This window comes from Solea solea, chromosome 9 (genome assembly GCF_958295425.1).
Source record: "Solea solea chromosome 9, fSolSol10.1, whole genome shotgun sequence".
NCBI lineage: Eukaryota > Metazoa > Chordata > Actinopteri > Pleuronectiformes > Soleidae > Solea > Solea solea.
The window spans coordinates 8,053,439-8,081,379 of record NC_081142.1 but is presented as its reverse complement, the minus strand read 5'-3'; the positions used below and the strand labels follow the sequence as shown (position 1 = coordinate 8,081,379).

The 27,941-nt window shown below is 40.1% G+C and overlaps 2 protein-coding genes across 3 annotated transcripts; both read left to right on the top strand.

Moving 5' to 3' along the window:
* The first annotated feature begins 903 nt into the window (after positions 1-903).
* On the top strand, positions 904-10,255 carry safb (scaffold attachment factor B). Of its 2 annotated transcripts, none has more exons than XM_058638405.1 (21): positions 904-1,194; positions 2,262-2,358; positions 2,684-2,748; positions 2,856-3,068; positions 3,295-3,357; positions 3,461-3,494; positions 4,273-4,699; positions 5,039-5,082; positions 5,158-5,267; positions 5,400-5,549; positions 5,961-6,049; positions 6,330-6,379; positions 6,489-6,568; positions 6,678-6,820; positions 7,115-7,214; positions 7,389-7,585; positions 7,988-8,165; positions 9,052-9,125; positions 9,219-9,277; positions 9,447-9,501; positions 9,614-10,255. In XM_058638405.1, exons 1-21 carry the CDS (start codon positions 1,042-1,044, stop codon positions 9,729-9,731), a joined length of 2,499 nt encoding a protein of 832 aa, XP_058494388.1. In that variant the 5' UTR covers positions 904-1,041; the 3' UTR covers positions 9,732-10,255. The 2 variants fall into 2 exon arrangements, with proteins under 2 accessions (XP_058494388.1, XP_058494387.1); XM_058638404.1 differs by having other exon boundaries at positions 7,359-7,585.
* An 8,250-nt stretch (positions 10,256-18,505) lies between these two features.
* lpla (lipoprotein lipase a) lies at positions 18,506-26,693 on the top strand. Its single transcript, XM_058639050.1, has 10 exons — positions 18,506-18,752; positions 19,552-19,763; positions 20,238-20,417; positions 20,796-20,907; positions 21,840-22,082; positions 22,807-23,049; positions 24,600-24,720; positions 24,873-25,055; positions 25,142-25,243; positions 25,349-26,693. The coding sequence occupies exons 1-10, from the start codon at positions 18,656-18,658 to the stop codon at positions 25,398-25,400; spliced, it is 1,545 nt and encodes a 514-aa protein (XP_058495033.1). The 5' UTR covers positions 18,506-18,655; the 3' UTR covers positions 25,401-26,693.
* Positions 26,694-27,941: the final 1,248 nt, after the last annotated feature.

Sequence of the window (27,941 nt, the reverse complement as noted above, 5' to 3'; positions counted from 1 at the left end):
GGCTGAGAAAAAAACCTTCTTTGACTGGCTCTTTTGAAGATGAGATCTGTGTTCATGGACCAGTTAAGTGTATTGCATGTGTGTATTTATGTGAAACTGCCATGTTATTGATTTCTCCAGAAATGCATAGTGGTGGTTTGTTTGATAACGGAAATTGATTTTGTTTTGGATGTGTTGAGTTGGATATTGTTGTCCATACACCAGGTAACTGAGTGGGTGTCATTATTATTGGTTAATGGTCCAATGATGGTTGTTTCGTACGCATATTTGAATATTTTGACAGAAATATATATTTATCATATATGGAATTACCAGAATTTCTACACAAATTGGTCATATAATGTGATCTAAGTCACGACAAACACTGTCTTCTTAAAATAATATCTCAAAACAAATATATGTTATCATGTTTTATTAAACACACAATGTAAACATTCACAGTGCAGTGAGGGTGAATGGTTGAACGGTTGTTTGTCTCTATATATGGCCCTGCGATGGACTGGCGAACTGTCCAGGATGTACCCCCCCATCACCATATGTCACCATATGTATGCTCAAGTTCACTCTTTCGTCACAAACATTATCAAATATGGTGACTGACAGTTACACTCATGTCAAACCAATCAGATATGTTATGTGCAAATAAACACAATCGTATTATGCTTTATTAAACATGGACACATGTTCACAAATATTGTGATTGGATGAAGAATATACCATATCACATTTATCACACCTCAGGGACTGTTTGTGTCGTTTGTCCTGTTAAATGTGTGTTTTTTCAAGTCTTTTACAAGTTTTTTTTTGTTGATAAATTCAGTTTCAGTTTTGCTTTCAGTCTTCAGTTTTCCAGTGTCTCTATGCTCCTCGCTGCACTGCAAATATACTGCGCCTGCGCAGTGACGTCACAGGAACCCGACGGCCTCCATTTTGAAGGAGATTGCTAGATATCTGCCTCCATCAGTGGTGCAAAGTTGGCGCATAATTTGTTGCAAATACAGATTCACCAATACTTACAATTACATTTTCACGGGCTAAACGATGGCTGATCCATCTGCGGACATAGAGGTTCCAGAGGGAGCGGAGGTTCGCCGACTGTCCGAGCTGAGAGTCATCGATCTGAAGGCCGAGTTGAAGAAGCGGAATCTGGACACCACGGGCGTGAAGAGCGTGCTGTCGGAGCGTTTGAAAAAGGTTACTTGGCAACAACTCTCTGGTTTAACAAGGCAGATAATCACCACACACTGCAACAGTTCTATACTTTGCAGAAGCACCTTCCTAAACGATATAAACCAAAAAAGTATTTTGCTCGCGAGCTCCCAACTACGCGATTATGCTAGCCGTTAGCCAAACAGCTAAACAATCAACATGTCGTGCCGTTGTTGAGCCTTCTTTATTTTACAGTATGTTGTACGTTTATTAAACATGGCTACTCAATATGACCTGCAATGAATTAACTATTGTGTAATTATTCGAGTTTAGATTATTTGCAGTATTGCTGTTAACGTAGCCCATGCAGACTCTGGAAAATAGAAATGCATTAATTCCATATTTTCTACTACTTTTTAAAAATAAACATATCTTACTATCTGTTGAAATTAGTTAACTAAATGAGTTAAAATGAAAATAAATGGGATTATACCCAGCTCCATTGGCTCTCCGTCTCCAAGTTGATAACAAATGAGAAAAATCTATTCACCTTTCATTCCTATGCCTACCAATTAGATGATGTATGACAGTTATCTGTCTACCTTTTATGGAATATGTTCTTGACTGAAATAAACTAATTCAAGGAAAAATTTACTAGGGCTGCAACTATTTTCTATTTATCTATTATCTCATCTGCCGATTATTTTTCAGTTAGTCAAGTTTGGTTTTTTTTGATGCATAAAATATCAGGAAATGTTGAAAAACTTGATCATCATTGTTTACCGAGCCTGAAAATTACGACGCTCTCAAATATTCACACATCGAAATTATTAAGTTTTAATTATTTCTATGTTATATAGCAAGGAAACCAGAAAATATTCACATTTAAGGAGATGAAAAATCAAATAGTTGATTATTAATTTAGTTAGAGTAATAATCAAGTAATCTTTGCAACCCTACAATTTACATTTATTTCGGTTCAGACAGTCTTTGAAATATATCTTTTGCAACATGTATTTTGCATATTTTGATGTGATGCAGATAATTTTTGAGACATTGTTGTGTAGCCAAATACTAAACTGTCACTCTGTTTCATTTCATTCCATGATCAGGCCATCGAGGAGGAGGGTGGAAATCCTGAAGAAATTATTTTGGTTCTGGATTCAACACAAAAGAAAGCGAATGTCACCCCTAAACGGGCTGCTAGAGGTAGAGTCTGGACAGGCTGCATTAACACGCCTCAAGCGTAACTGCTAAGTGCATCAGCAGCTTAGGTCTTGTGGTATTTTCTATATGTGCTCAAACATGAAATAAGATCCATAACTGAAAAATCCTCCAGGGTTAGTGGTGAAACTAGTCAAGCTAGTCAGTTTGCATATGTCTACTCTCCAGAAAATACAATACCTTGGATGACTGAGAACTTTTATAATATTTCCTGATGTTAACCATTTACCTCATTAACTACTGAAAGTTGTTCTTTCTTAAGACAGGTCTGTAGAGTGGCTATAATGCCTACTTGCTTGTTTTTCTATAGATATGCGGCAAGAAAATGATGAGCCAGAGGATATCGCTGTTGAGGGGGACTGTCATGATGGGCATGTATGTTTCTTAAGATTAATTTCCATTTTGTTGTTAAATGTGTATCCATGCTTGTAAAAAGTTGCCAACATTTATTTTTATTGTTTTTTGTTTTTTACTAATTTCAGGAGGATTCTCAAGACGATCAAGAAAACATACAGGATATGGACATCCTTGACATGAATGTGCTGGATGAGACAGAGAATGACAATGGAATACCAGCTGAGGATGATGAGGATGAATCTGATTATTGCCACGGAGATATAGATGCACTCTTGAATGATGAAAATGAAAATGACAATGGGCCTGCTGAGTCTGAAGATGGAATCGGAGGGCCAGAGGTGAGACTAGACTAGAGGTGCAACTTATCGAGTATTTTACTAGTCAAGTGTTCTACTGATCATTCCATCTATTATTAAGCAAGTAATTCAATATCCAAGCAGTGAAGCATTTTTGCCTCAAGGATTTTTTAAATTCGAATTACTCTAGTTACTCAAGGAATCGTTTCAGCCCTAGACTAGCATTCTGTCTACTAATGTTAATTTCTGTTATGTTTGTGTATTTTAGCAGACGAGCGACTCTGAGATGATAGATAAGGAGGATTGTATGACATTCTCATCACTCAACATGGTATGTTCCCTCACAATCTGTCTAATGCACGTACAACCTGTGATTTCATGGTAAAAGTAAGTCTCCACTGTGTAATTCATAAAGATTTATTTTTTTGGCTCAGGATCCAGATGCAGATGATGCGAATGAAGAAACAGGTACTGTAGAAAATGGTTTTTAAAAAAAGATGGAGACATCTTTGCACATTATTGAGCTTGGAATGCAAACGCTTAGTTAAGGAGGAGAGACTGGAAGCCCAAAGGAAATTGCTGGCTTTGGGCTGAAATTGATTATCCATAATTAATAATTTCACTGCAATATTGGTCAAGTTACCAATGTTGTTCTCCAATTTGTCAAATGGCAGTGGTTAACAATTTGATGCACATTGACAGCAATTATATTTTATGGTCAGCGAGGATTGAGGTGTTGCAGTGTTTCTAGGTTACCATACAAAGACCAAGACTAAGAAGATTCAAGACATCAAGACTCCTCTGCTTTTGCATCTTTTTAATGACACTGACTCAGAAATCAGCTGGATATGAATATGCTGGACTTGAGCTGAAGTTCTGGTCAACACAAATGGACACTTGGAAAGCCAGAGCTTGAAAGAAGATGGACTCTAGTGACACTTGATTGCTGCACTGCTGGTCTTGTGACACTCTACAGCACTGAACTCTTTGTCTGTTTTGGATCAGGTGAACAAATGAAGTGATTCAACTTGAGTGTCAGTCGCACTAGTTGCTTGGTTGCTCTTCAGTCTTTGGGTTCTCTTCCAGTCTCTCTCCAGGGTCTACTTCATCGTTTTAATACATAGTTCTAAGAGCACAGGCCAGTGGTCATGACGTTCCTAATCCAGGCCTTGCCAGTTCCTCGTTAACCATTGCTTTGTTTCAGAAGTGATTAAACTGTGCCATTCTATTCCTGTTAAATCCGTAGAAAATGACAAAGTAGCCGGGTCTTGTTTATCTGAGGCGCTTATCGAAGATCGTCCCCCGAGCCACGAGACGAGCCCTGAAGAAGAGCAAGCTGCCACCACCGCAGGGGAAGACAGTGTATCCGACACTGGATCCAAGTGCGACAAAGCCGCCTCTGGAGACGTGGAGAGCGACAGGGATGTTCTGGAAACTGACGCCAAAGAGGTTGGGGACCTCCAGAATGTCCCCGAAGAGACATTTGACACTGAAAACAAAAGCTTGCAAGCTGTTAGTATAAGTGAACAGGGCACTCTGGGTGAAACTGTTGATTCAGAAATTGGGTCAAAGAAGGGTGAGGAGGATGAGAAGACAGAAGAGAAAGCTGCTGTGGATTCAGCCTCGACACTGAAAGAGTCCTCTTCTGTAGAGGGCGATGATCAGAAAAAGAGGTTTGTTGCTTTCTGTCTACTAGAAACCAAAATGGCTATCTCTGTTGCATTGGCTCCTTTGTACTAGAAAAATTGGATGCTCTTTTGGAGGTAAAATGTTCTGCTTCTGTCCGTTTCCATTCGTCACTCCTTCCACGCACCTGTAATCACTTTATTACTCATTAACCTGTAATTTATTGGTATTGTCAAGGAATATAGTTCCATATGTTCACTGTTAAAGCACGGCACTAAGGTACATAAGTCATTGATCACAGTCAACTTTTGTATTAAATCATTGAAAACAAGTAAATCCCATTGATTTTACTGCTGTATGTTTATGGCTTTTTTCTTTGTCTTTAGCTCTGAGGAAAAAGATGGTAAAACAGAATCAAAAGATGAAAAGGGTGAGTGGATGAAACTTTTTCCATTTTATTCTCACACATTTGGATGGAGAACAAACTTTTCATGTATATGTGCAGCAGTTGGAGGTGTTGCTGCACCGAGTAGTAGCAGAAATCTGTGGGTCAGCGGCCTCTCTTCCACTACCAGAGCGACTGATCTGAAGACCCTTTTCAGCAAATATGGCAAGGTCAGTCTCTGTGAACTAACCATTATCACCAGGCCTGGTTTTAACTTATCACTTATATTTGAAGTAAAATCTATGTATAAAAAAAAAAAATCCACCCCCTTTATTTACCTGTATTTTTTCCATGTCATGTAGGTTGTTGGAGCTAAGGTGGTGACCAATGCCAAGAGCCCAGGGGCTCGCTGCTACGGTTTTGTCACCATGTCATCCACAGAGGAGGCCACCAAGTGTATTAGCCACCTTCACAGAACTGAGCTACATGGCAAAATGATCTCTGTGGAGCGGGTAATTGTTTCTCCTCTAAACTTATTTTACATTCAGATAAACACCTCTAGCTTCTTATTGGTACATTTCGAGTTAATAACTTCACTTGTAGCACATACTGATGCTTTATAGAACACAACTTGATAAGCGAATGAAAATAAGAGCGGTACACATCACCACTGTTAGAACCACTTCTAAAATATCACACATTAATATCATTGATGATTATCCACCTAATGATAATTGCAATGATTATGGGGCCATTTCATTTCAAACTTGAATGAATATGTGACACACCACTGAGGCATTTCATGGACACCAACACAACAGCCCAACTGCTGATTCTAAAAATCTAAGGGAAACGCTCACTTTGTAACTGAACCAATTTATACTGCTCATGTGAGTTAACATGTTTGTGTTCAAACATTGTAGGCTAAAAATGAGCCAGCGGGGAAGAAGCCAGCAGACAAGGGTGACGCCAAGAAATCTGGCAGTGAAAGGAGACACTCCTCCGACTCCAAGTAAGACCATCTCAAAACTGTGCCCTGTTTGTGTTAAGTCTGTCAGAAAAATGACTCTGCATCTTATTATTTTGACTAGTGTTGTATGTGTATTTTTGGTGTGTTTAAATTGTCAGTTTCTATACTTTTATAGCTTGGCATAGTTCCTTGGCTACAAAAGATTTGATATATGGTTATCCTTGGGGAGGGAGAAAATAAAAGCAGGCTCTTAATGATGAATCGTTGTTTCAAATTCTTAATGCGACTCCGGTAGATCTCACACTGTTGACATATTTTGTAGGACTGATGGTAAGGATGAAAAATCTGAAGGAGAAGGAAAAGATGGCAAAGGTGAGAAAAGTTGAATCACACCCAGGTTATATGCATCAAGCTGACACTGGAAAACATTTACACAATGTCTACACTGTCCATTATTGACAACTCCCTCTCATTTCCACAGGGAGAAATGAGAGGACTGTAGTTATGGACAAGTCCAAGGGAGAGCCTGTTATCAGCGTCAAAGCCAAAAGCAAGGAGCGAGTAAGTGAATAGCTTTTAATTGCTTTATTAGAATTACAGTAGGCATATGTAAATATCTGCTTGAGGTGTAAGGAAATTATTCCTCTGACTTTGCTTTTCTTTGCTCCAGAGCTCAAAGAGTCGGGACCGTAAATCTCCCAGTAAAGAGAAGAAAGACATTCTGTCATTTGACCAAATCAAGGAGCAGAGGGAGAGGGAGAGGCAGCGTCAACGAGAGAGGGAGGTCAGAGAGGTGGAGAGACGCAGATTCACGTAAGTATCTTTTAGAGGGACTAGACGCAATAATACCGCCCTGATATGGTGAGATTTAATGTGTAATTTTTTAAACTTAAATGTTGGAAGTCAATGTGACTCCCTTTTTACAGCAGTGCTGCGTTGGGGGACAATAGAAAGTTGTTGTATTTAAGTTTGACCATGTGATTCAACAGTTGACATAATAACCTGAAAGTTTCCTCACTTGTCTTTCTCATCAATACATTAAATACTTGAAAGATATTTGGTGCTGGTTACTCACAAAACAGGGATTCTTTGCCTCTTTCTTTTCAGTGACCGTGACAACCGGCCAGATCGTGAGCGTGAGCGAATTCGTCTGTTCAGGGAGAAAGAGGAGAGAAAACACTTGATGCGGAAGAGACACTGGCTGGAGGTACTGTCAGAATACTAAAATATATTTCCTAGAGATAAAATAGATCATTCTTAAAATATACATAGGCTGTTTTATATTAAAACATTTGCTCTCATTGCTTCTGTATGGCCATTTTATAAACTAACACAAAGATGTCATGCATAGAATGCATCTGAAAACCTGCTTCATTCCCAGGCTGAGAAGCAGCGTCTTGATGCCGACCGAATGGAGCGTCAGTTCTTGGAGCGTGAAAGGCTACGGATAGAGTATGAGAGGCGGCGAGAGCAGGAAAGGATCCTCCGGGAGCGAGAAGAGATCAGACGTCAGCAGGAGCAGTTGCGCTTTGATCAGGACCGACGTCCGGTTAAGAGGCCTTATGACATGGATGGCAGGTAGATGACCACTGGCATGATTTTAATAACTTTCTGATTAAACCCAACTATTAACAATTTTTCCAGTAATTCTGTCTACTGCAGTTTAAAGCTGAGGTTAACTTTAGCTTCTTTGTTCACATTAAAATGTCAACAGTAGTAACATTGCATGCCGCTGTGCTCTTTGATTTGTATATCTCTTTGATAGACAGATTTGTTAACAGCTGCACATCTTCCTGTTAAAAGGAAAGGTTTTATTTCTCTACACTGATGCCTAGTGCTTGCTCAATGTGTACATTTTTGGGTTTCTCTTCTCTATAATACTGTAATGTTTCTGCCTTACTATGCACAGTGCCTTGAGGTAATGTATGGTATGATTTGGCGCTATACAAATGAAATTGAATTGTTCTTTTGTGTTTCTAGGAAAGAGGATTGGCCTGATAAGCGCATGGCCATGGATGACCGTTATAGCCGCTCCGACTTTGGCCGCCAGGAACGTTATCAAGACTTTGACCACCGAGACCGGAGCCGTTACCAAGATGATGGGATGATAGACAGGCGGGATAGCACTCGTGGCATAGGTGCAGACAGAGATGGTCAGGTAAGAGACCTCCTCCTGTAACTCTGGGTCTATATCTGCCTGTTTTATGCCCCTTTTTTAATGTGCCCAAGATATCAGAATTTAAACAGAAAATGTGAAGAAAAACTCTTGCAACATTCACACACACAAAGCATTCCTTGACTACACACACGGAAATATAAGAACTGATAGGAAGCATCAAGAATGCAGTCTTTGATCAGGGACGATGACATGACATGACATTTTGCTATGTTGTCTGGCACGTTAAGTGAATAAGGTCCATAACCTTAAGGATATGGACCTTATTAAGTTATTCACTTAATTAGTCCATATCCCACCTGTGTACAGTTTTTGTATGTTGAAACAGCAATACCATTAAAAATGTTTGTGTGTGTGATACGTGGCAATAATCCACCCATCCATGAACAGCTATGCTTTATAAAGTGACAATAAGCTTCACCAGGCAGCGAGACATGGTTATGCAAAACATGCCGGGCAGACTAAGCAGGAAAAAGCTGCTGACATATCGCTTTTCATGTTCCGTATGTGCTTGTTGAACAAGTGGAGTGATACATTACTTATTGTCCACTAACTCATGAAGGTTTTAATATACGTAGCGCTGAATACACCTGCAAACAAAGAGCAGGCAGGGACTTGCATCCATGGCGATACTGGTCTGAAAGTTGGTCCGCCTTATATTCCCTCTGTGGTGACCCATTTTGCACCACGTTCTGCTTATGTTGGGAGCTAATTCCCAATATTTGCTTTCCAGCACTGTATGGAAACATGCATGAATGCGAATTTTCCTTGGAAATTATCTTGGAAATCAAGCTACTGATTGAGCCTAAATTTGCAACAACTACACAGGAACATGTAAGAGTTGGGACTGTGTCTTCTCTTCTTATAGCACTTCTCAGACAGACATGGCAGAGATGGCCGCGAGCCTTGGAGTGGAAGTTATGATAAGCGCATAAACTCGAGGTGAATATTTCTTTTCCTTTTTCATCAATTAATGCCATAAAAAAGTTAGTTTGGAGGTAAAATAAAAGTAAATTATTTTTATATTTTTTTTAGGGAGGGAGGTCGAGACTGGGATTCTGGACGGAAAATGGAAGGAGACCGGACATGGCAAAGTATGAATATTTTGGATGTATTGTGATGCCATGATTACATTTTTAAGTTCAGTAATTTTTCCCTCTGAATATTTGAGAAGCAAATAAAAGAGGTCTGTTACTCTCTCATTTATTGACATTGAAGAATAATCCTGGTTTTTGTCCTTGATGTTTTATTTTTCAATTCCAGGTAGAGACGGTGCAATTCCAGGCCAGAGCCACATGGCACGTGGAGGAATGTCTGGGTGTGTAGTGATTATCAGCTCTCCTAGTGTTGATTTGATGTGTTGTTCTAAAATGAGCAGGCTGTGTGTGAAGATGGTGTAGATCATTGTCCTTTTTTTTTTCTCTCCCCAGTCGTGGAGGCTACATGAACACAGGAACATCTCAGTCACTCTCCGGTGCTCTGAACAGACAGAACCAGCTGATGCAGGGCAGCGGGCTGCAGAGTGGCGCATTTGGTCGCCGCTACTGATGTGCGTCAATCAGAAGCCTTTCAGGAGGTCATATCACGTGGGTGTGACCATCTAGTTTTTGTAAAAAAAAATATTAGTTTCTTTTTTGTCAGTTTCAGTAAATTTTTTGATGAAGACCTTAACTGTTGTGTTAATGCAGTGATCCCTCTGCCTTGTACTTATCATTGAGTCAGATGTGATGTACTTATGTGTTGTAAATTTTGATGTAACATAGGCACATGGGTTAGTTTTGATGGACCTAACCTCACCAGTCTCCCATCCATATCCCACTTTGTGTCTGAACCATGGGGAAAGTTTTCCAGTCTCTTTGAGCCTCTAGTTGCAGTTATATTGGCTCCTTTCTCACATTTTTTAAAATAAAGATGGCTGGTTAAAAATTTCCCTGCTGAAGAAAAGGTTTTTAAATTAAATGTCACATTCACATTATCTAAGGGTGTGCTTTTTATTTATATAATTCAATTAGTGAATTGTGTGATACATGCCCTTGGACTGTGTAAATCTGTAATTAAAATTTTACATGACATTTGCCGTTTCAGTGCAATTTTTCTGCAACTTGCATCTGTTTTAGTTTTAGTGTTAATATAATTGTCATTTTTATTGATTTTGTCTTTAAATTGTTTGGATTTTGTGTCGGCCCATAGCCAAGTGGAAAGAGAACTTGGCTTCTAACTGATGTTTGCCAGCATGGATCCCCACCAAGTCAAGGGCTGGGGTACCCCTAAGCAAGGTACCCAAGTCCCCATGCTCATTGTCAATTGGACGCTCCCAAAACTAACCCCAGGCACAGGGGGCCCACATACAGTGTATACCTTGTGCCAGCCCAGATAAATGGGAGGATTGTATCTGGAATGGTGTCCAGCATAAATTAAATATACATATCATCTACTGTGGCAAGTCCTAGAGAGGTAAAGACCAACAAAATCGTTGAAATGCTGCTAATGACATTAATGCTTCCTCGTATACAAAAGTCAATTTCAGGGACTCGATGGAAATATGTGTCGTCATGATGCACTGAAGCAACTCTTAAAGTAAACACTTCCTATACTGTTAGACTTCGTTATTGTACCAGACCTGACCTAAACACAATTTTGATAGCTGAACTTGGATGCCTTGTAACGTTTCCAAACAGCAGCTGCAGTGTTACTCAATGTCCAGTGGGAACGGGTAGACACAGCATGTTGACCTGCAGCCTAGACTGAGGAAAGGGATGAGAAAACTTTTGGCAAACACTGAGTGGTCTGTACTTTGGTGTCCTCACTCAGTCATGCAGAGGTTCGTTGGACACTACATTGCCTGTTGGTGTGAGAGTGAATGGTTGCTTGTCTCTGTATGTTTGCCTTGTAATGGACTGGCAAACCTGTGCAGGGTGTACCCTGCCTATTACCCTGTATCAGCTGGGATTAGCTCCAGCTTCCTGTGAACTTCATGTGGACACAAAAACAAATATTTATATTGTGACTTTAAATGCAGTTTAAATATATATGCATTAGGTGTTACAGTACATAACACATATGTATGCAAGGCACAGTCAGTGAGGTGTTCTAGGGAACATTGCTGAGTTTATGGAAGACACCCCCCAAAAATACGCCTCACTTCCTTGTTATTTTAATTTTGGCCACTAGAGGGTGTCATATAATCATGAAAGTAAGTCAAAACAGATGTTTGTGCACATTTTAAAACATGGGTACAACTTTACAGAATTAGATCAAAAAGCTTATCCGCATTTCCCAGTGGACACAAATACAAAACATCAAAAAAGTAGATGTGGGGGGGCATGACTTGGGGGTGACGGTGTGTTTGGGAATAGAATGTACCATCTTGTTTACCCTTTTTCTCCTCTTGATCACTTCTTAACTACAAATAGCCAGATGTAGAACAAACAGCTAAAATCAACATGACTGAAAACAGTGGGTAGGTGAGCACACAGTGTCTGTGGTGGAGCTCCACACACACACACACACACACACACACAAACGCATATTTAACTGATCCTCTGTGTCAGACCCATGCTGTTTAACATCATTTACCCAAAGTGGCACCAGTTTCCTCAAGAAATCGGTTGTTTATTTTCTCTGTCCCTCATGTCCATGTGTCTGTGTTGTATTTCCATTCACTTTTTCCTTCCTTCATATCTACATCTACATCAACAGCAGCGTGGACCACAGATGTTTCAGTGAAGACTTACTCTGCATTAAATGCAATGTAGTCACATGCTGCTTTAGAAAACTGTAGCTTGTTAAAGGGATATAGGCATCAAAGTATACAGTTAAGAGTTTAGGCTTCTTCCTCTTTACTGTGTCATTGCTTTAAACGCAAATGTAGAATAAAAATACAACTCAAATCTGTCAAATTAAATAGGGAATTGGACCTTTTGTTCAAAATTTGTAAAGGCTGTTTAGATTCAGAAATTGATTCTTTTTCACCAGGCTTTTCAGAGCTATGATCCATTAGATTGGACTGTAAGTGATTTTCTAATTGCACCACATACAGTATGTCATGAGGAATTTATGTCTGTGTTTGGAACAGTCAGAATACCCCAAAAACCCTTCCAGTATTGTCTTAACTTCTCCGTTTTTGGCTGGAAAACAAACCACAGTAAAGTGGCCCAAAAACCCTTTGTAAAGTTTAGTTTTTGTTTTCTAATCCATCCCCTATCCTCCTTTTCCATACAATTTGTCGTCATGAGTGACGGAGAGGAGATTGATTGGTTAAAAACTACATTTTTATAATGCAGAATTAAATATTTAACACAATACACTGAATCTGCACACAGCGTCTTTATCATGATTGTGTCTCTTCGTAAGTTTACTTGTCAGTCAAACATTAGAGCAGATACTTTCTAGCCTTACTACCTAAGTTTGTTGAATTTTGCTGCCGTTGTAATTGACCAATACTTTTTATTCCATTGTGTTCTCTCCTATATGGTTAGATCAAATATGTCCATGCTTTGGTAATATACGTTTCCGGGAGCTTTTAATATAGTGTGTGGATCCCTTTTTTAAATTGCATATGTAGACATATATAACTTGATGTGAACAGCAGGAGACAGAGCCACACCTCTGCCCTGCATGTGAGAAACAGAACAACACGGTGGAATTCACATCATATCACTCAGTGGGTTGTCAGGTCAATCTACTTTGCTTGGTTCTGAATATGTGGGCCATGCAAAAGCTCTTCCATGTGTTTCAGAAAAGGGTCTGCAGGGCTCCAGACCTAACACCACCACGGGTCAATCCATCAGGAGCCTCAAAGGACAACTGAGAGAAAACAAAGCTGAGACAACATCCTTTTAAATGTTTCAGCAAAAGTGAAGCTCAGAACAGCAGCCTGACCTGCAGGGGAGAGGAGGAGGTCTGCAGAGACCCTGGGGGGATTTAGTTTTTCATTCAATTTGCTCAAACCCTGACCATAAGTGCAGCTCTCCAAAAGTCTAAATTTCATGATATCATTTGAAAACGGTATGGGGAAGTTTGAAAATAGCTGTGTATGTATCTGCTGTCAGTGTCACCTCTAAAGAACCTGTTTTGTAGGATTTCTTTTTTACGAGAGGACGACCATATAGGTTCTCCTACATGCCTGCAGGGGGGAAAGTTAGTCACATAGTAGTGTAGTTTAGTAAACTGTTTCAGGCCTTTACATGATACTGATTCTGCTCACCTTTAAAGCAACATGCTTCAGTCAAATCTTCTACATGTTGACAACACTTGGCCCAGACAGCAGCCAGACAGATTATACAAGAGCAAAGAAAAGTCCTGGGCCGAGCTGGATTTTTTAATAATCCACATGATCAAGTGGAGAGATCAGGGTACAAACTAACTCAAATCATTGAAATTGCAAAGTCAACAGACTTTGAAGTAACAATCTAAGAAGATCATGTCCAGGTTGGCACGTGCAGCCGCCTCCTCTCTGCTGCTTCCACCCAGACATCTGGAGCAGCTGAAATACAACACAATAGTTATGAAATCGCTTCTGTCTCCTGAACTGGGACATCGGTGAGTTGAGAAAGTCGGATCAGTCCAGACTTATGCTGGCCGCTGCACGTACAGTGTCACTGTGTCAAGGGACACTTTTGTCTGACTGAACATCACAACCTTAAGTGCGTTATGTGCATAAGTGCTTTTGTAATGTAAATTCATTAAAACTGTGGCACAGGAGCAACTAACGTGAAACTCCCCTGAGCAAACACAGCTACTGGAGACTCAGCCTCTTATCCAAAATCTAACGTGTAGTGTTGTGTAGTGTAGAGCATTGCAATATTGAATTGACATCTTTAGCAACAGCTGACCCAGAAATCTAAACACAGACATCAACTGTGTGCACCTTTTCACCACAGCCATGTTGACAATGTCATTGGAGGTGAAGCCCAGGTGTAAATAATCAGACAAATGACAACTGTGTTCTGTTCATGCTAGTTGTCCCGATTGAACTCAATGAATGAACTAATGTGATCAGTAACATCTGCTCAAGCGCATCAAAATGGCTGCTGTGAAAAAGGCCCACTGAAACCTGAGCCAGTTCAGCCTGTGCGGCTGAAGCTGTCGATGTCTCTGCTGTAACAATGAACCCTCTCTCAGTTTCACTGAGAGATTTTCTTTTCCCCATCATGAATAAGAAAATAAGAATCAGCTGATTTTACTCATTTTTTTTCCCATATATGTACAGGCACATATGTACAGCCTTACATGCATTCTTCTCTCTCTCTCTGTGTGTACATGTGTGCATGCACTGCACATACTGTTCATGCAGAGGAATGAACATTCATATTACCAAATAGAAATTCTGAACATACGTTGTTTTTATTTATTTTATGTGAAGATTAGGAACATAAACGTTTCAAAAGAAGGAAATGATTCATACACATTAAGAGATATTTATTGCCAGTAGTGACGTCTTGAGCACAGCAGGCTTTACCTCACATTAAGCTCTAAGGTGTGCAGAGCCTGTTCTCTCTATGATGTAAACACACACACACACACACGTTTGCGCAGTATACGTAGTAAGGACACTTATATGTACATATGGACATAATGCATTCCCTAGCCTCTTAACCATCACAACTAAAGGCCTAAACCTAACCTGAAGTTAATTTGAACCCTAACCCTAAAACCAGGTCTTAACCCTCAAACAGTCCGTTTAAGGGCTGACAAAATGTCCTCACTTCCCCAATATTTCCTCACTCCCTTAGGTTTATAAGTGGTTTGGTCCTCACAAAGATTCACATACAAGAACAGAAAAAAAAAGATTCACTGCAGAGCCACAGCAGTGATTTTATCTGCTTCACTATTCAAGGCTTAAGCGTTTGCAATTAAACAAAAAGAATGTCTGGTTTTGACTTTTCCGTACATGCTGCATTCTTCTGACCTTGCTGATTGTCTGTGGAATAAAAAATCCCTCCTGAATTCTACATTTTGACACAGCTGCAACTTTAGAATGTCATAGAACTTGTAACTTATCGTCTTTAATGATAGGACACAGTTTATAGAGCACAATCAAGAAACATGCCGAGTGCACTTAGGATATACACAAAGAACTATCCATGCAAACACAAGCTCACATTCGATTTAGGCATCAATTATTTTCCTCTTTGGACTGCCAGCCTAAGAGGTTACAACAACCTCTTCATGTCGGCTATGAATAGAGGAGTAAAATATTGCCTTGGTCTTCCACACATCACCTCGTCCTCATCAAGTCTTTCTGTGGCACTTTTATGACCTCACTGTCGTAAAAGAGTCGTAAAAGACTGAACCCCCTGGAAACTTGCTTTCTTCTTCTTCAGTCCTGCAAATCTATCATGTAATGGTTTTCTGAATGGGGCAATATATATATATATATATATATATACATATAAAACTTGTCGTGTCGCAGATCTTTTGTGCCACGTGTAAAATGTTTGCTGAATGTTATTATAAGTGAAATCAGCGAGTCCTAAAGCTTTCTTCTAAATAACTTACACCAGCTGGCTTCAAGGTTTCAGCAAAAGTTGTGGGAGTCTTCCGTCTCTTGTTGAGTTTGGATAGATACGGCAGCGAGAGTCAGCGGAAGCATGCAGATAAAGGAGAACGCGGTATGATTTGTGTCAGTAAAGACATTAAAAACACTGTAAGGACGACCTTGCAAAGACAGCAGGACATGTAGAAGGAGGAGAGGAAGATCAAGATCAGGCCATGACACATTGAGTTGGAACAAACAAACCACTTGGAGAGGAAAAAAGTCAGTAGTCACTCACGTCTTCTCTCTGCTGGCTGTTGATGAAACGAGCCGCATACTGTACACACATGGGGAAGCACAAGGGGCCCCTGCAAATACACTCAGCGAGAATATTTATGCTACGTCGGGTCCTCAAACGGAATCCCTTCCGCCTTTCCTAGGATCAGGCCCCTCAGTGGGTCGTCTGAATCCATATGTGTATTGAGGTTGCATGAATAAGATTTAAGTTTGCTCCAGTGGTTTCCTTCTTTATAAACCTGCACATGCGTTAGTTCTGGAGGCAGGAGAGGAATAAAAAACATGGAGCAGATAACAAACAGATGATGTCGAGTCTGGAGTGTTTTTATCTCCTATTCAAATATTTGCCATTCGGTCAAAAACAACCAGACAGACGTCACTCATCCGTGAGATTCATAAAGTCACCTGTGTGGCAAAACCTTGTTCCGAACATTCGCGGAAAAACACAGACAAAAAAGAACAAACAATGTGCAGCTTTTATTGATTCCAATTTTTTGTTTGCAAAACTCTAGTAGAGAAATGCAGTAACAGGAAAGTGGTGGAATTCCTCCACTGCAGGAAATGTGTGCCATCTCTGCAGTGATCTTTTCATTTCCTCAGAGGGTCTCAGAGTCAAAGACAGACGAAGTGAACAAAATTGACCTTTGTTTTGTTAGATCTTAAAATATTCAGACCAAAGCAAACGCACACAACCTCTCTGTTCAACTGTCTCGTCCTCATAATTGTCAGCTGTTTCCTTTTTGCATCTGCTTCTCTTCCTCATGTTGCCTGGGTGTGTCGGAATGTTTCACAGTCCCAATTTTGTTGTTTTGTTTTTTTTGCCTTGTCATTTTGTGTCTCCCATGGGGTCGAGCACACTGTCCACAGTGAATGCACAGATCGGGTCTGAGATCAGAGGCGGTGGCAGAGGGAAAGGCGTCACCCTTCTGTCTAATCACCGGGTAGCGCTCGCTGCTCTGACCATAAGCATCACCTTATCACAATCCATCCATGACTCACTCACACACACACACACGTGAACACACACAGGCATCACACATGTAAGAGAAAAAGAGACAGTGGCGAATATAGAAGAAAAATGACTTTGCATTTCAAGCTCCAGTGTGTAACTTCTGTCAGCGTCGTGTGAACTCACTTGACAATGGTTTGAATGTAACAAACATTTGTTTATATTTAAGTTGCGCACTACAGCTTTAACTTAATTTGCAGTCTGGGTCCGCGGAGACCGTGAGACTTTATGACTTGATTTTTATAAACTTGAGTCTGGAGAGTTCACAATGTCTGTTTTTACCAGTGCTCTTAAACCCAGTTAATTTCAATAGCTCATGTCTGTCTGTGTCTGTAATTGTAGCTGGAACGTTATAAAATTAAAAATACATTTATTGGAATCTATGAACCATTAGAGCTGTCTGAGGTTCCACTATTATTATTATTATTGCTGTTATTTTTACGTTGAGAAAGTAAAGCCAGTGTCGAATGACATTTCTTCTCGTGCCGGACTTAAATACACAAAAGATTCATGTGCTGTATATCACATTTAAAAACATGGGAACCTTAACCTTAAATATCAAACAGCCTGTGGTGCACTGACATCAGTGAACTTACTGTACAGCAATATTATGATCTTTCTTTGTAGGGTTCAGATGGTCGGTTACGGTCCATAACCCCAGATTCAGTATGAGTATATGCACGGATATGATTATCCTTTCTGCTAATTTATGGATCTGTTTTTCTCTGCACATTCAAATGAACAAATCATAACAATTTGTGTGAGAAAATATTGTTCTGATATATTTACACAGATTTACTTCACAAAATGTGACTTAAACACGAATATTAATTCATATAAATAGTAAGGTTTCTGTTCTTGGATCATCTTAACTCAAGCTGTGGAAGAAAACAAAATCAGATTAACATAGCAAACTAAGCAGCTGCTTGGGGCCCCCTGATCACCAAGGGGCCCCCACTCGTGTGTGAAGAAAACAAAACATTTTAACATATAAAAGAAAGCTCGATATCTTTCGACGTATTCAGACATCTAAACAGTGTTGAGCTTATTAAGTTATTTGGTTTTATTTTGTAGTTGAAGATTGCTAATTTAGTGCACATTTGCACAAGTTTTAAAACACTTTAAAAAAGTAATTAAACTGGTTTAATTCAAGTTCAGTAAAAACACACTTAGTGCTTCACTTTGAAATGCAAATGAATACTAGGCCACTTTTGTGATTTTACTATCCTCTAAGGTTAAACACTGGTTTGGTGTAAATAACACAACTATAATAAATGCAGTTTAAAGTCTTACTTTGGTATCAATAATAGTCCCGATCAGCTTAGGGCCCCATAAAAGATAATGTATGTACAAAATATACATGTTGAGGTCTTTCCTGTGAGAAAGATTGTGAATGATTCCCCCCCCCCCCTCTCTCAGAGCTGGGGGCAACGCTTAGACTCCGCCCACTTAAAATTCAGCCAATCAGGATCGAATATGCAAATAAGCCACCCATAAAGATGACTTGGAGCTGCATATCTGTGACAGACCATAAGAAAAACTTCATTCCTGACCCACAACCACACGCTGCTTTGTGGACGCCGCTCGATCTGTCCAAATTAACGCCTGGACTTACAACCGACTCCCCGAGAACACTTTCAATTAGGACACTTTATTTTTTTTTTCTATTGAAACAAAAGTCTTAATAATATGGGAAAGGAAACTATCCGTTTTTTGACAGTTTGGATAATTTGTGGAAACATAATCGCAACTTTTTCTTCTGATCCTGAAGTCACAACTGTGTTTGGTAAGAGAGTGACTTCAAATGTTTGCCCGGGTATTATTCGAACAGCGCCAATGAAGAAGCATATGCAGGGCCATTAATTACGCGTTAATTGTTGCCCGGTGACCGCGAATAAGCTCGTGAAAAGCCTCAGGTCTGCTTCCCATTTTACACCGTGTGTGCACGAGAGAAGCCACAGGCCTTTTGTCTGGAGAAAGATCAGAGGAGAGAAAACGACAAAAGCCTCACAGTGTTCAAGTGTTTTTAAGTTAAAGTAGCATTTCATTGTTATCAGTGCTGCAGAATGAAAGAAAACAAACATTTTTATTACTTAAATAGAGACAAAAATCACCTTTTAGACATTTGATTTGTTCAATTTAGCCACAACTTAGGCGACTAAAGTGGACTCTGGGAAAGAATGACATGCATTTAGAGGTGCATGTGTAATTAATCTTTAATAACTGTATTAAACACGGGTGTTAACCGTCTTTTATGCACATGCATGTGCCGGTAAAAATGCAGAGAAGACAAAAGGGGGCGACACTGTCACACTCTATTTGTGTCAGGCTGGCGGACTGAGTCACACATGGTGAGATTAGTGCTCATCATGCTTCCACAGTTTGCACAAAAAACATCTCAATTCAGTGTGTTTCGTGTTTTTGGGAAAACAACGAGTTATAAAAAAAAAAGAGAATGCATGTGTGTGATTATGTGATAAAAGAAATTTCTGTATGTTCCAGTCCGTCCTCAGCATTTCTGTCATGCCACAACAATCTAAAGATCTCCTGCATCACAATGTGTGTGTGTGTGTGTGTGTTCACAGCAAACACTACAGTCCCACTCTCCACCACTCCCCAGCCGACCACCTCTGAATGGATCACAGACCTCACTGACATACAGTCCAAGTTCTCCTTTCGCACAGTGGACGAGCCTGAAGATGACCTGTGTTACATCGTGGCCGGACAGCCAGAAACCATCAAGCAGTGTGAATTCAACGCGGAAACGCAGACCTTCATCGTGATCCATGGCTGGACGGTATGTCACCTATACGGCACACATGGTTACTATATGCAGAGCATGATAATACTCGCTGCCTTTAAAAACCCTTTATCTCACGGATGTAAATCATGTTGATAAATAGGAGGTTTGCGTCCTGCTGACGTGATGTTGAAACACCCAAATAACAAGTTTAACCTGTAACTGTAGCAGCCCATGACATGATTTTATCTTTATTTGAGAATTACCTGATTAAGATAAATAATCATCAGCATTAAAAAGAAAAAATACCCGCGACATGTAATTATTCTCTGAGAAAACAGGGTGAGAGTGGTGTTCATACATCTCCTCCTAATAATGTGATTTAGAGCCAGTCATGCAACATGCTCTGAACTCTGGCTCCTGTCCAATCACAGAGCACAGACCAAGGGCTGAGGCCAGAACAAATTACACCATACTGCGGTCGACCCGAGACGTGCCTGAGACCATGTGTGCTCATATGTTTCATTGCAGGTTACGGGGATGTTTGAGAGCTGGGTGCCCAAGCTTGTGACTGCACTGTACGGGCGGGAGCCCACTGGGAATGTGATTGTGGTGGACTGGCTGAACCGTGCCAACCAGCACTACCCCACCTCTGCAGCCTATACCAAACTTGTGGGCCGGGACGTTGCCAAGTTTGTAGTCTGGCTACAAGTGAGTGTTTGCACTGACAGTTGGCTACAATGAATTTGTGTTATTTCCTGCTTATGATTTTTATGAGCTTCATAAAATAATTTTTATTGCAGTTTTTGTGGCAGCATCTCATTAAAGTATGTAGTGGAGCCCAGACTGAACCTCAGACTGTGGTTTGCCAGGTGTCTAACGTGATCTCTACATTTCAATCCCACAATCCTCCTGGAAAAGCTTCTCATGATGCAAATGAATGTTGTCTTGGCTCATATCCCAGACTCTCATAATTACAGTGTGGCAGAAAGAAAAAAAAAAACATCTGAAGTATTTACTTGAAACTGTTTTAAGGTGGGTCATTATTACATACCTCCCAACACATCTCATTCATGTCTTGCCTCTCAGAACGAGCTGCAGTTGCCGTGGGACAGGATTCACCTGCTGGGTTACAGCCTGGGAGCACATGTGGCTGGAATTGCTGGAGACCTCACTGGCCATAAGATCAGCAGGATCACAGGTGAGAGAACATGAGAACGTGAGAACTCTGTCAGTACGCCATCATCATCATCATCACAGACACAAATACACATACTGTACACCCCTGTGCTGTGAGTTCATACACACAAATGCTCTGCTCTGTCAGGGCCAATAGTACAGCCTGGTTTCAGATGGCGGAAGTAAAGTATGTCGCATTATTTCTGTTCATGAAGGACAAACAGAGGCAGAATAACAACATCATTCATTCATCCATCACATACTGTTTTATACCCTACATGAGGGTTATGACATAGGACAAATGAAGCTACAGTTTTATATTGAATGTGTGTTATTTCTGGTTAAAGCTGCATTAAGCTGGATTGCTGGACAAATAGCTGACTTTGACCTGTAGTTTATTAAAAACATTCCTCTCATCAGATTAGCAGGGTAATAACGGGTAATGGATTTATTGGATAGTATCGTATTGTTTCTTTGTGTGAAACTGTTTCTTTCTGCGTTAAATATGGACGTCCCAGGAAGTGAGACTGTTGCCAAAACAAAACAAAACCCACTAATTTCACGTGTGAAACATTACCAAGGCCTCACTCTCCGTCTCTGAAACTGCTGATATTGATGGAGCAATCAATCAAGCAATCGAGGTTAATCCCATAATTCAGAGTGCGTTTTATCTATTTGCATTTGACATAAGTGACAGAGACTTTAAACATCTAAATATGTTTTATGTGTGCATGGAGCCACTGTCCAACCCTGCTATTTGACGCTGTGAAGTTAATCCAGATTTAGCCTTATTAGAACATTGCCGTGTTTGCTGTGAGAGGCATAATTCACATAAGCTTAACTAAATGAGACAAACTCTCAGTTTCAAAGTTCAGTGTACTGTGTAGAGTGGCTTTCTTTCTGCTTTTGTGTCCCAAATAAAAACATATTCTCCACTCTCCCTGTTCTACCCAGGTCTGGATCCGGCTGGTCCCACCTTCGAGCACGCCGATGCCCAGAGCACGCTGTCCCGTGATGATGCTCAGTTTGTGGACGTCCTGCACACCAACACTCGAGGCTCCCCGGACCGCAGCATCGGCATCCAGAGGCCTGTGGGTCACATCGACATTTACCCAAATGGAGGCACCTTCCAGCCGGGCTGTGACATCCAGAATACCTTGCTGGGAATTGCGTCACAAGGGATCAAGGGATTCCAAAGTATGCACCACAAACCCTTCCCTGCTGTTTCTAAGGCCAATAATCTACTTAACCGATATGTACACTCTCAGACCTGGTGGTACCAATTTTCTCCACCTTCTCCATGTGACCCTACGTTATAAATACCTAACATTTAAGTGAATGATTTGTTACGGTGTTGTAAATTGTCAAAATGGGGTCATGTAAGTTTACACCGTGTCAGCAGACACTTTAAAAAGCTTTCAGTGGTTATTGTCTGTAGCACACAGATATACGGTATCACACAGATATAAATGTTCCTTTATATGCTTCCGTGTCCACGCTCTTAAAAGATCATAAGACTGTGTTGCATGACTAGTTAGTTCCATTCAAACCATTTCCAAATGAGTTCACTCAACGCAGGTTACGGCTCGGCCACACACGACTCTGTTTGTCTGTATCCCAGTGTTTAGATCTCATGTCACGATAGCCAACATTCCGGCACTGACACAGAAAGTGGACAGTTTTGTCGAGACAGACAAAGGCAACAGCAACAGTAGTGTTTTACTGCTGCAAATCAGTTGGACAAGGAATTAAAAACACGAAGTAGCACCCACCAAAGTTTCAGAAGTGAATTCTGCTCCTCGAAAAAACATGTTTCTGGCAACAACAACAACAATGATGTTTTCTCTGTAGCATGACAGGATCTAGGAAGTCATGAAGACATCTCACAGTTTTGTTTTTTTGTGTGCCGTGTGCGTTGTAGATGTGGACCAGCTCGTCAAATGCTCTCATGAGCGCTCCATCCACCTGTTCATTGACTCCCTGCTGAACTCCCAGCAGCAGAGCATGGTATACCGCTGCAACTCCAACCAGGCCTTTAACAAGGGAATGTGCCTCAACTGCAGGAAGAATCGCTGCAACAAGCTCGGTTACAACATCAACAAGGTCCGCACGGCCCGCAGCACCAAGATGTACCTCAAGACCCGTGAAACGATGCCATACAAAGGTAAATACAGATGTTCACAATGTTTAATTACCATTTACACTGAAATTCTGCCTGGTTTATCTTCTAGAGTTGCGAGTAGTAGAATACAAACAGTTTTTTGGAAACTCTAATACTTCCTGTAAATGCAGTGGTTAAACGAGTAGGAAACACTCAGAAGGTCACACAAGAAGGAGGAGGTCACGGGTATTTTGGTGGCGGGGGGGTTTGGTAACGTAATGTGACACCTTTACATGTGATAGCCTGGCAATGGAAAGGGTTATTTAGGGTTTCGCTCCCACTCGACATGATTATTGTAGGACAGTGTAATAATATTATGGTTGCAGAGATGCAAATGTTTATATATAGTATGTATAATTTTAAGTAGTATATTTTAGTAGTTGCAAGAGTTGCTGAGCTGTAGCTAGTTCGCCAAAGTCGTAGTTTTGTGAGTGTTCAGTTTCAGACAGACATTCTGGGCAAATGTCTTGTTGTAATTCTTAAGCTTATGACAGGGTCACTGATGTCATTGCCCCAGTGCCAACGCTGGTAACATTAGATGAGGCCTGTGACGCACGAAACTATCATTAAAAAAAGATGAGTTATTAAAAGTTATATCATGTCCTTGTCACTTTATCCAAAATGAACTACTGATGATCAGAGTTGGCATTTCCGGGCTTTGATTCAGTTCATCTCTAAATGCAGTTCAGTCAGATCACTCAGGTTTGAAATGTGGACTGCCTCATCACTCTCCCATGTATGAGCATAGGTGGATGTTGACAGGGGCCATAAAGGAGCTACGCTTTATTTAGAGTGGCCAAATACACGTCCAACATCCAGGTGCATGTACATTTCACCAGTCACGTCTTGTTTAAACACACTTTTGTGTTCTTAAAACGTCAAAAATGTTTGCGATGGAGGTTGATTTACTGCATTAGTGCCACCAAATGTTTGGGTGTAGAAAGACATTCACTTGTCATCCCTGATTGTCTTTTAAGTGATTACTGGCAGGTGAAGGCAAAGGGAGAGATGAGAAATGTCATCCATACTTTCTCAGTCAGTCAGACCATGAAACCTACTATGTAGACAACATCTTCAAATCAGTAGTCTATTAAAGGCCTTGGAATGATCTTGTGGATTCAAAATTTTGATTCTATAAAATATTGAGCACTTCCTCTGGAAACAATGGTGCATATTTGAATCACAGCTTGTATTCTTGCTTTTTTTTACATTGCGTAATCCCCTAGTTATACCATTGTATATTTTCTTTGTTAATATCTTAATGATTTTTGATTATCCATTATTTTAACTAGTAAATAGTGTGCTCTGCTGGGTGTGTTTTTTTATGTAATCCTATCGTTTCTACTGCACCCTCACTCTTATTTTTCTTTTACTCAATTTTATTTTAATTTATTTCTTGTGTTTATGTGTGTAAAACACTTTTTACTTACTAACTTAAGAAAGTTAAGTTAACTTTCTTAACGTTACATATGATATTAGACATGTGGGCCAGTCTCTGTGAATAAGATGTCCCTATAAGCTGTGTAAACTGTCTCTTTCCTCCTTTCCTACAGTTTTCCATTACCAAGTAAAGATGCATTTCTTCAGTAAGGACAAGCTGAGCTTCACAGAGCAGCCGTTGCTAATTTCGCTGTATGGAACTGAGGGAGAGAAGGAGGGCATTTCCTTTGTCATGTACGTGCATCAATCAGTAAAATAAAAAGTAGTAAGACTATGCTGAACAAAGTGTTTCCAACCACTACAATTCTAAATAAAGAAACATACTAATGCTGCAGTTCATGCTAAGCAACTCAACATTGATTGTTGCTCTGTCCTTCACCCTACAGGCCGGAAATGAACTTCAACACCACTTTGTCTTTCCTCATCACCACTGATGTGAACATCGGAGACTTAATGATTGTAAAGCTGCGCTGGGAGAAGGACTCATTCTTCAGCTGGTCTGAATATTGGAGTAGCAGCAAGTTTCACATCCGGAAAATGCGCATCAAGACTGGGGAGACGCAGTCCAAGTAAGCTGTCCTTTACACGAAGACACACAATGGACAGGATGTTTGTGTTCTTTTTTTAATATCATTGTTTTGTTGTGTAACATCAGAGTGATCTTAAGGTCGAAGGATGGAGAGTTTGCCTACCTCGTCAGAGGAGGAGGAGATGCAGAGTTTGTCAAGTCACAAGAAGAAAACACCAGAGAGAAAGTGTACGTTAAGAAAAAGGCACCTTTTTATTTGAATTTGTCTTCATATTTAGCCATATTCTTTACTTCCAGTAACAAACGTTCACTGTTGTCTTTTGTTGTTTCCAGGAGGCACAAGCTGAAAATGCAGGGCAGTCAGTTTGGGCAGAATGATTCTTGAAGTTGCACTCGACCACACGCCCACGTGCACATTAATCCTCCTCCGCTTACATAACCAAAGCTGGACAGCACGCAGCAAGACTAGGAAAACTTAACAAGCAATTGGACTGCTGCATGTTTTTCCTACTATTCCTGTTTTTCCTGAACTCCCGGTGCAACCAACACCAAATCAGTGCTGGAAATCAGTCTGTTCCGAGCTCTCTCTTCTCTCTGAAAGTTTTATCTACTTTCTAGTTACAGGTTCCTTTGTGATAATGTGCTTACAGTTTTATAAATTCACACTTTGAGAAGCGTCTGCTGCATATCTTTGTAATCATTTTTTTGCCTATATATATATATATATATATATATATACTGTTTATACAGATTTCATGTAATGATGTAATTTGAACCCTGAACAGATGTACGTTCTTTGCATCTGTGAACTTGGATTATTGTAAATGTGAAAATGATTCAGAAGGGCAAGAATAATTAAGGCACATTTCCTTTTTTTTGATTTTTTGTTTTTGTTTGTTTTGAAAGGTGCAAAAGGATAACTTTTTCCCTTAATATTTTAGTTACTTAAACCACTAATTGCCTACAATCAATGGGGACCAAAGAAATATTAATTGTCTACTGAACAGAAAATCACAGTGGTCATTGTACATACCTTTTTTTAATCAGTATTATTATATATATATTTTTGAATATGAGTTTTGTGTTGATTTCTTGAAGCCTTGGTTGTTGTTGATTACGTTTTGGTTATTGTGGCACTGGTCACTTTAAAAGGCTCTTTCCCCTGTTTTGATTCTAAGGTAATTGAGAGTTTGGTCCAGTTGGGATGTGCATTCTTCAAGTTTTAGTTATCATCATTATTTTCAATGAAAATGATTTCGTTCAATAGTGTCTGAAATAGTTCGCCTCATTGACTCAACTCGGTCTACAACATACCCTTATTTTAAAAAGTCAAACATTACAAAATTGCAAAAACAAAACCCAGAAGCCACTGTCATTTGTTAAGGACTGGTCCACATTCATTTCCATCATACACCTCAAGAATGCTTCATCATGTATTTATTGAATGTACATTTATATATTTGTATATTAAGCTGTAATATATTGTGACGGGCTTCCATTGACATCTGTGTTTTTTTGAATCAAGAGCTTTGCAACTTCATGCGAAAGGCTGTGAAAGCGATCGATCAAATTGGTCTCCATGGAAGCTGCTGAGTTACATGTTTGAACTGATATGCAGTGCACTGTATCAAGAAAGAGCCTGGGGTGGTTTAATAAAGACATACATTACTTAATTAAATCTTCCAGACTGCTCAAGTTGCTTTCTCATATATTGATTAATAAATTCATTTGTGGACCTATGTTGAAATTCACTCACCAGCTCATGGGCGCTGAGGCACTGATGTAACGTATAAAACCTACACATCTGTGTTGCATGTCAATATAAATCTAGACATGGAGGCAGATTTTTAAAAGCAGGGACGATATGTCAACATGTTCATCATCACAGCGGATCCTCCTAAAGCTCATCATGATTCATGATGAGAACAAGTAATGCATAACATAATGTTTCTCATCGTTCTTACTGCAATTTCCATTTCTCGGAGATAAATGTATAAGAAAGAGATCTGAATAGTGCGGTCTGTAAGACAGCGTCAGCGGCTCATAATGCTCGCAGCTCTCATTGTAAAGTTTGTTGCCCACTTGACAGCCATAAAGTTTTCAGCGTTTACACGGCATCCCTGTCAAAGCTAATGATTTTAAAACTGTCCAGATGGAGATCTTCAAAGCCCTGTCTACATGAAACAGAGAACGCTGGTTAGCTGTTAATCCCAGTCAAACTTTACTAGTGTGGGAAGTCCATTGGTCTCATTCTGGAACAAGTGCACATTTGGCACATTATGGCAGTAGCTGACTGCCTCTCCTCTTTAGTCTGCTCTGGATCTTTCGGATTCTGCCGTGAACAAAGTACATTTATGGGCCATAGACTGGTGACCCTGAGCCAGAGGCAGGTCAGACAAAATATTGTTGCCGTTATGATATTAGTATTGGACACAACAAAACAAGTGATTACCTCACAAGGAAAAAGACATGAGCAAACATGAACTATTGAACTGCATGGGGTTGAGTTTAACCACTATCCAATGCAATTGACTTACAACGGGTAGTGGTCAAAGTCTGGAACCACAAAACAGGACTAGCCTGCAAGAGAAAAAACACACCATTGTCTATTATAGACATCATTATATGCTTGTCAAAAGCTAAGAGACTGCCACCAAGATTTGTTGTCATTAGTGTAACTAACATGTTAGTCCATGTTAGCTTTACAACTGTAACATTTTCCTTGGATTAGGGGCACACTTAATTTGAAGTGTGCCCCTGAAAAATGATCACATAGAGATAATCTGAAGGTCTGGTTAGCCTTTACACATCACCCTACTCCTCATCCTCAATCATCCTACACCACCCTGAAACCCTACGCCTTTATGTGAACGCACAAAACAGGGTTACAACGTTTTTGTGGTAAGGGGTGAAATGGGATTGAAGC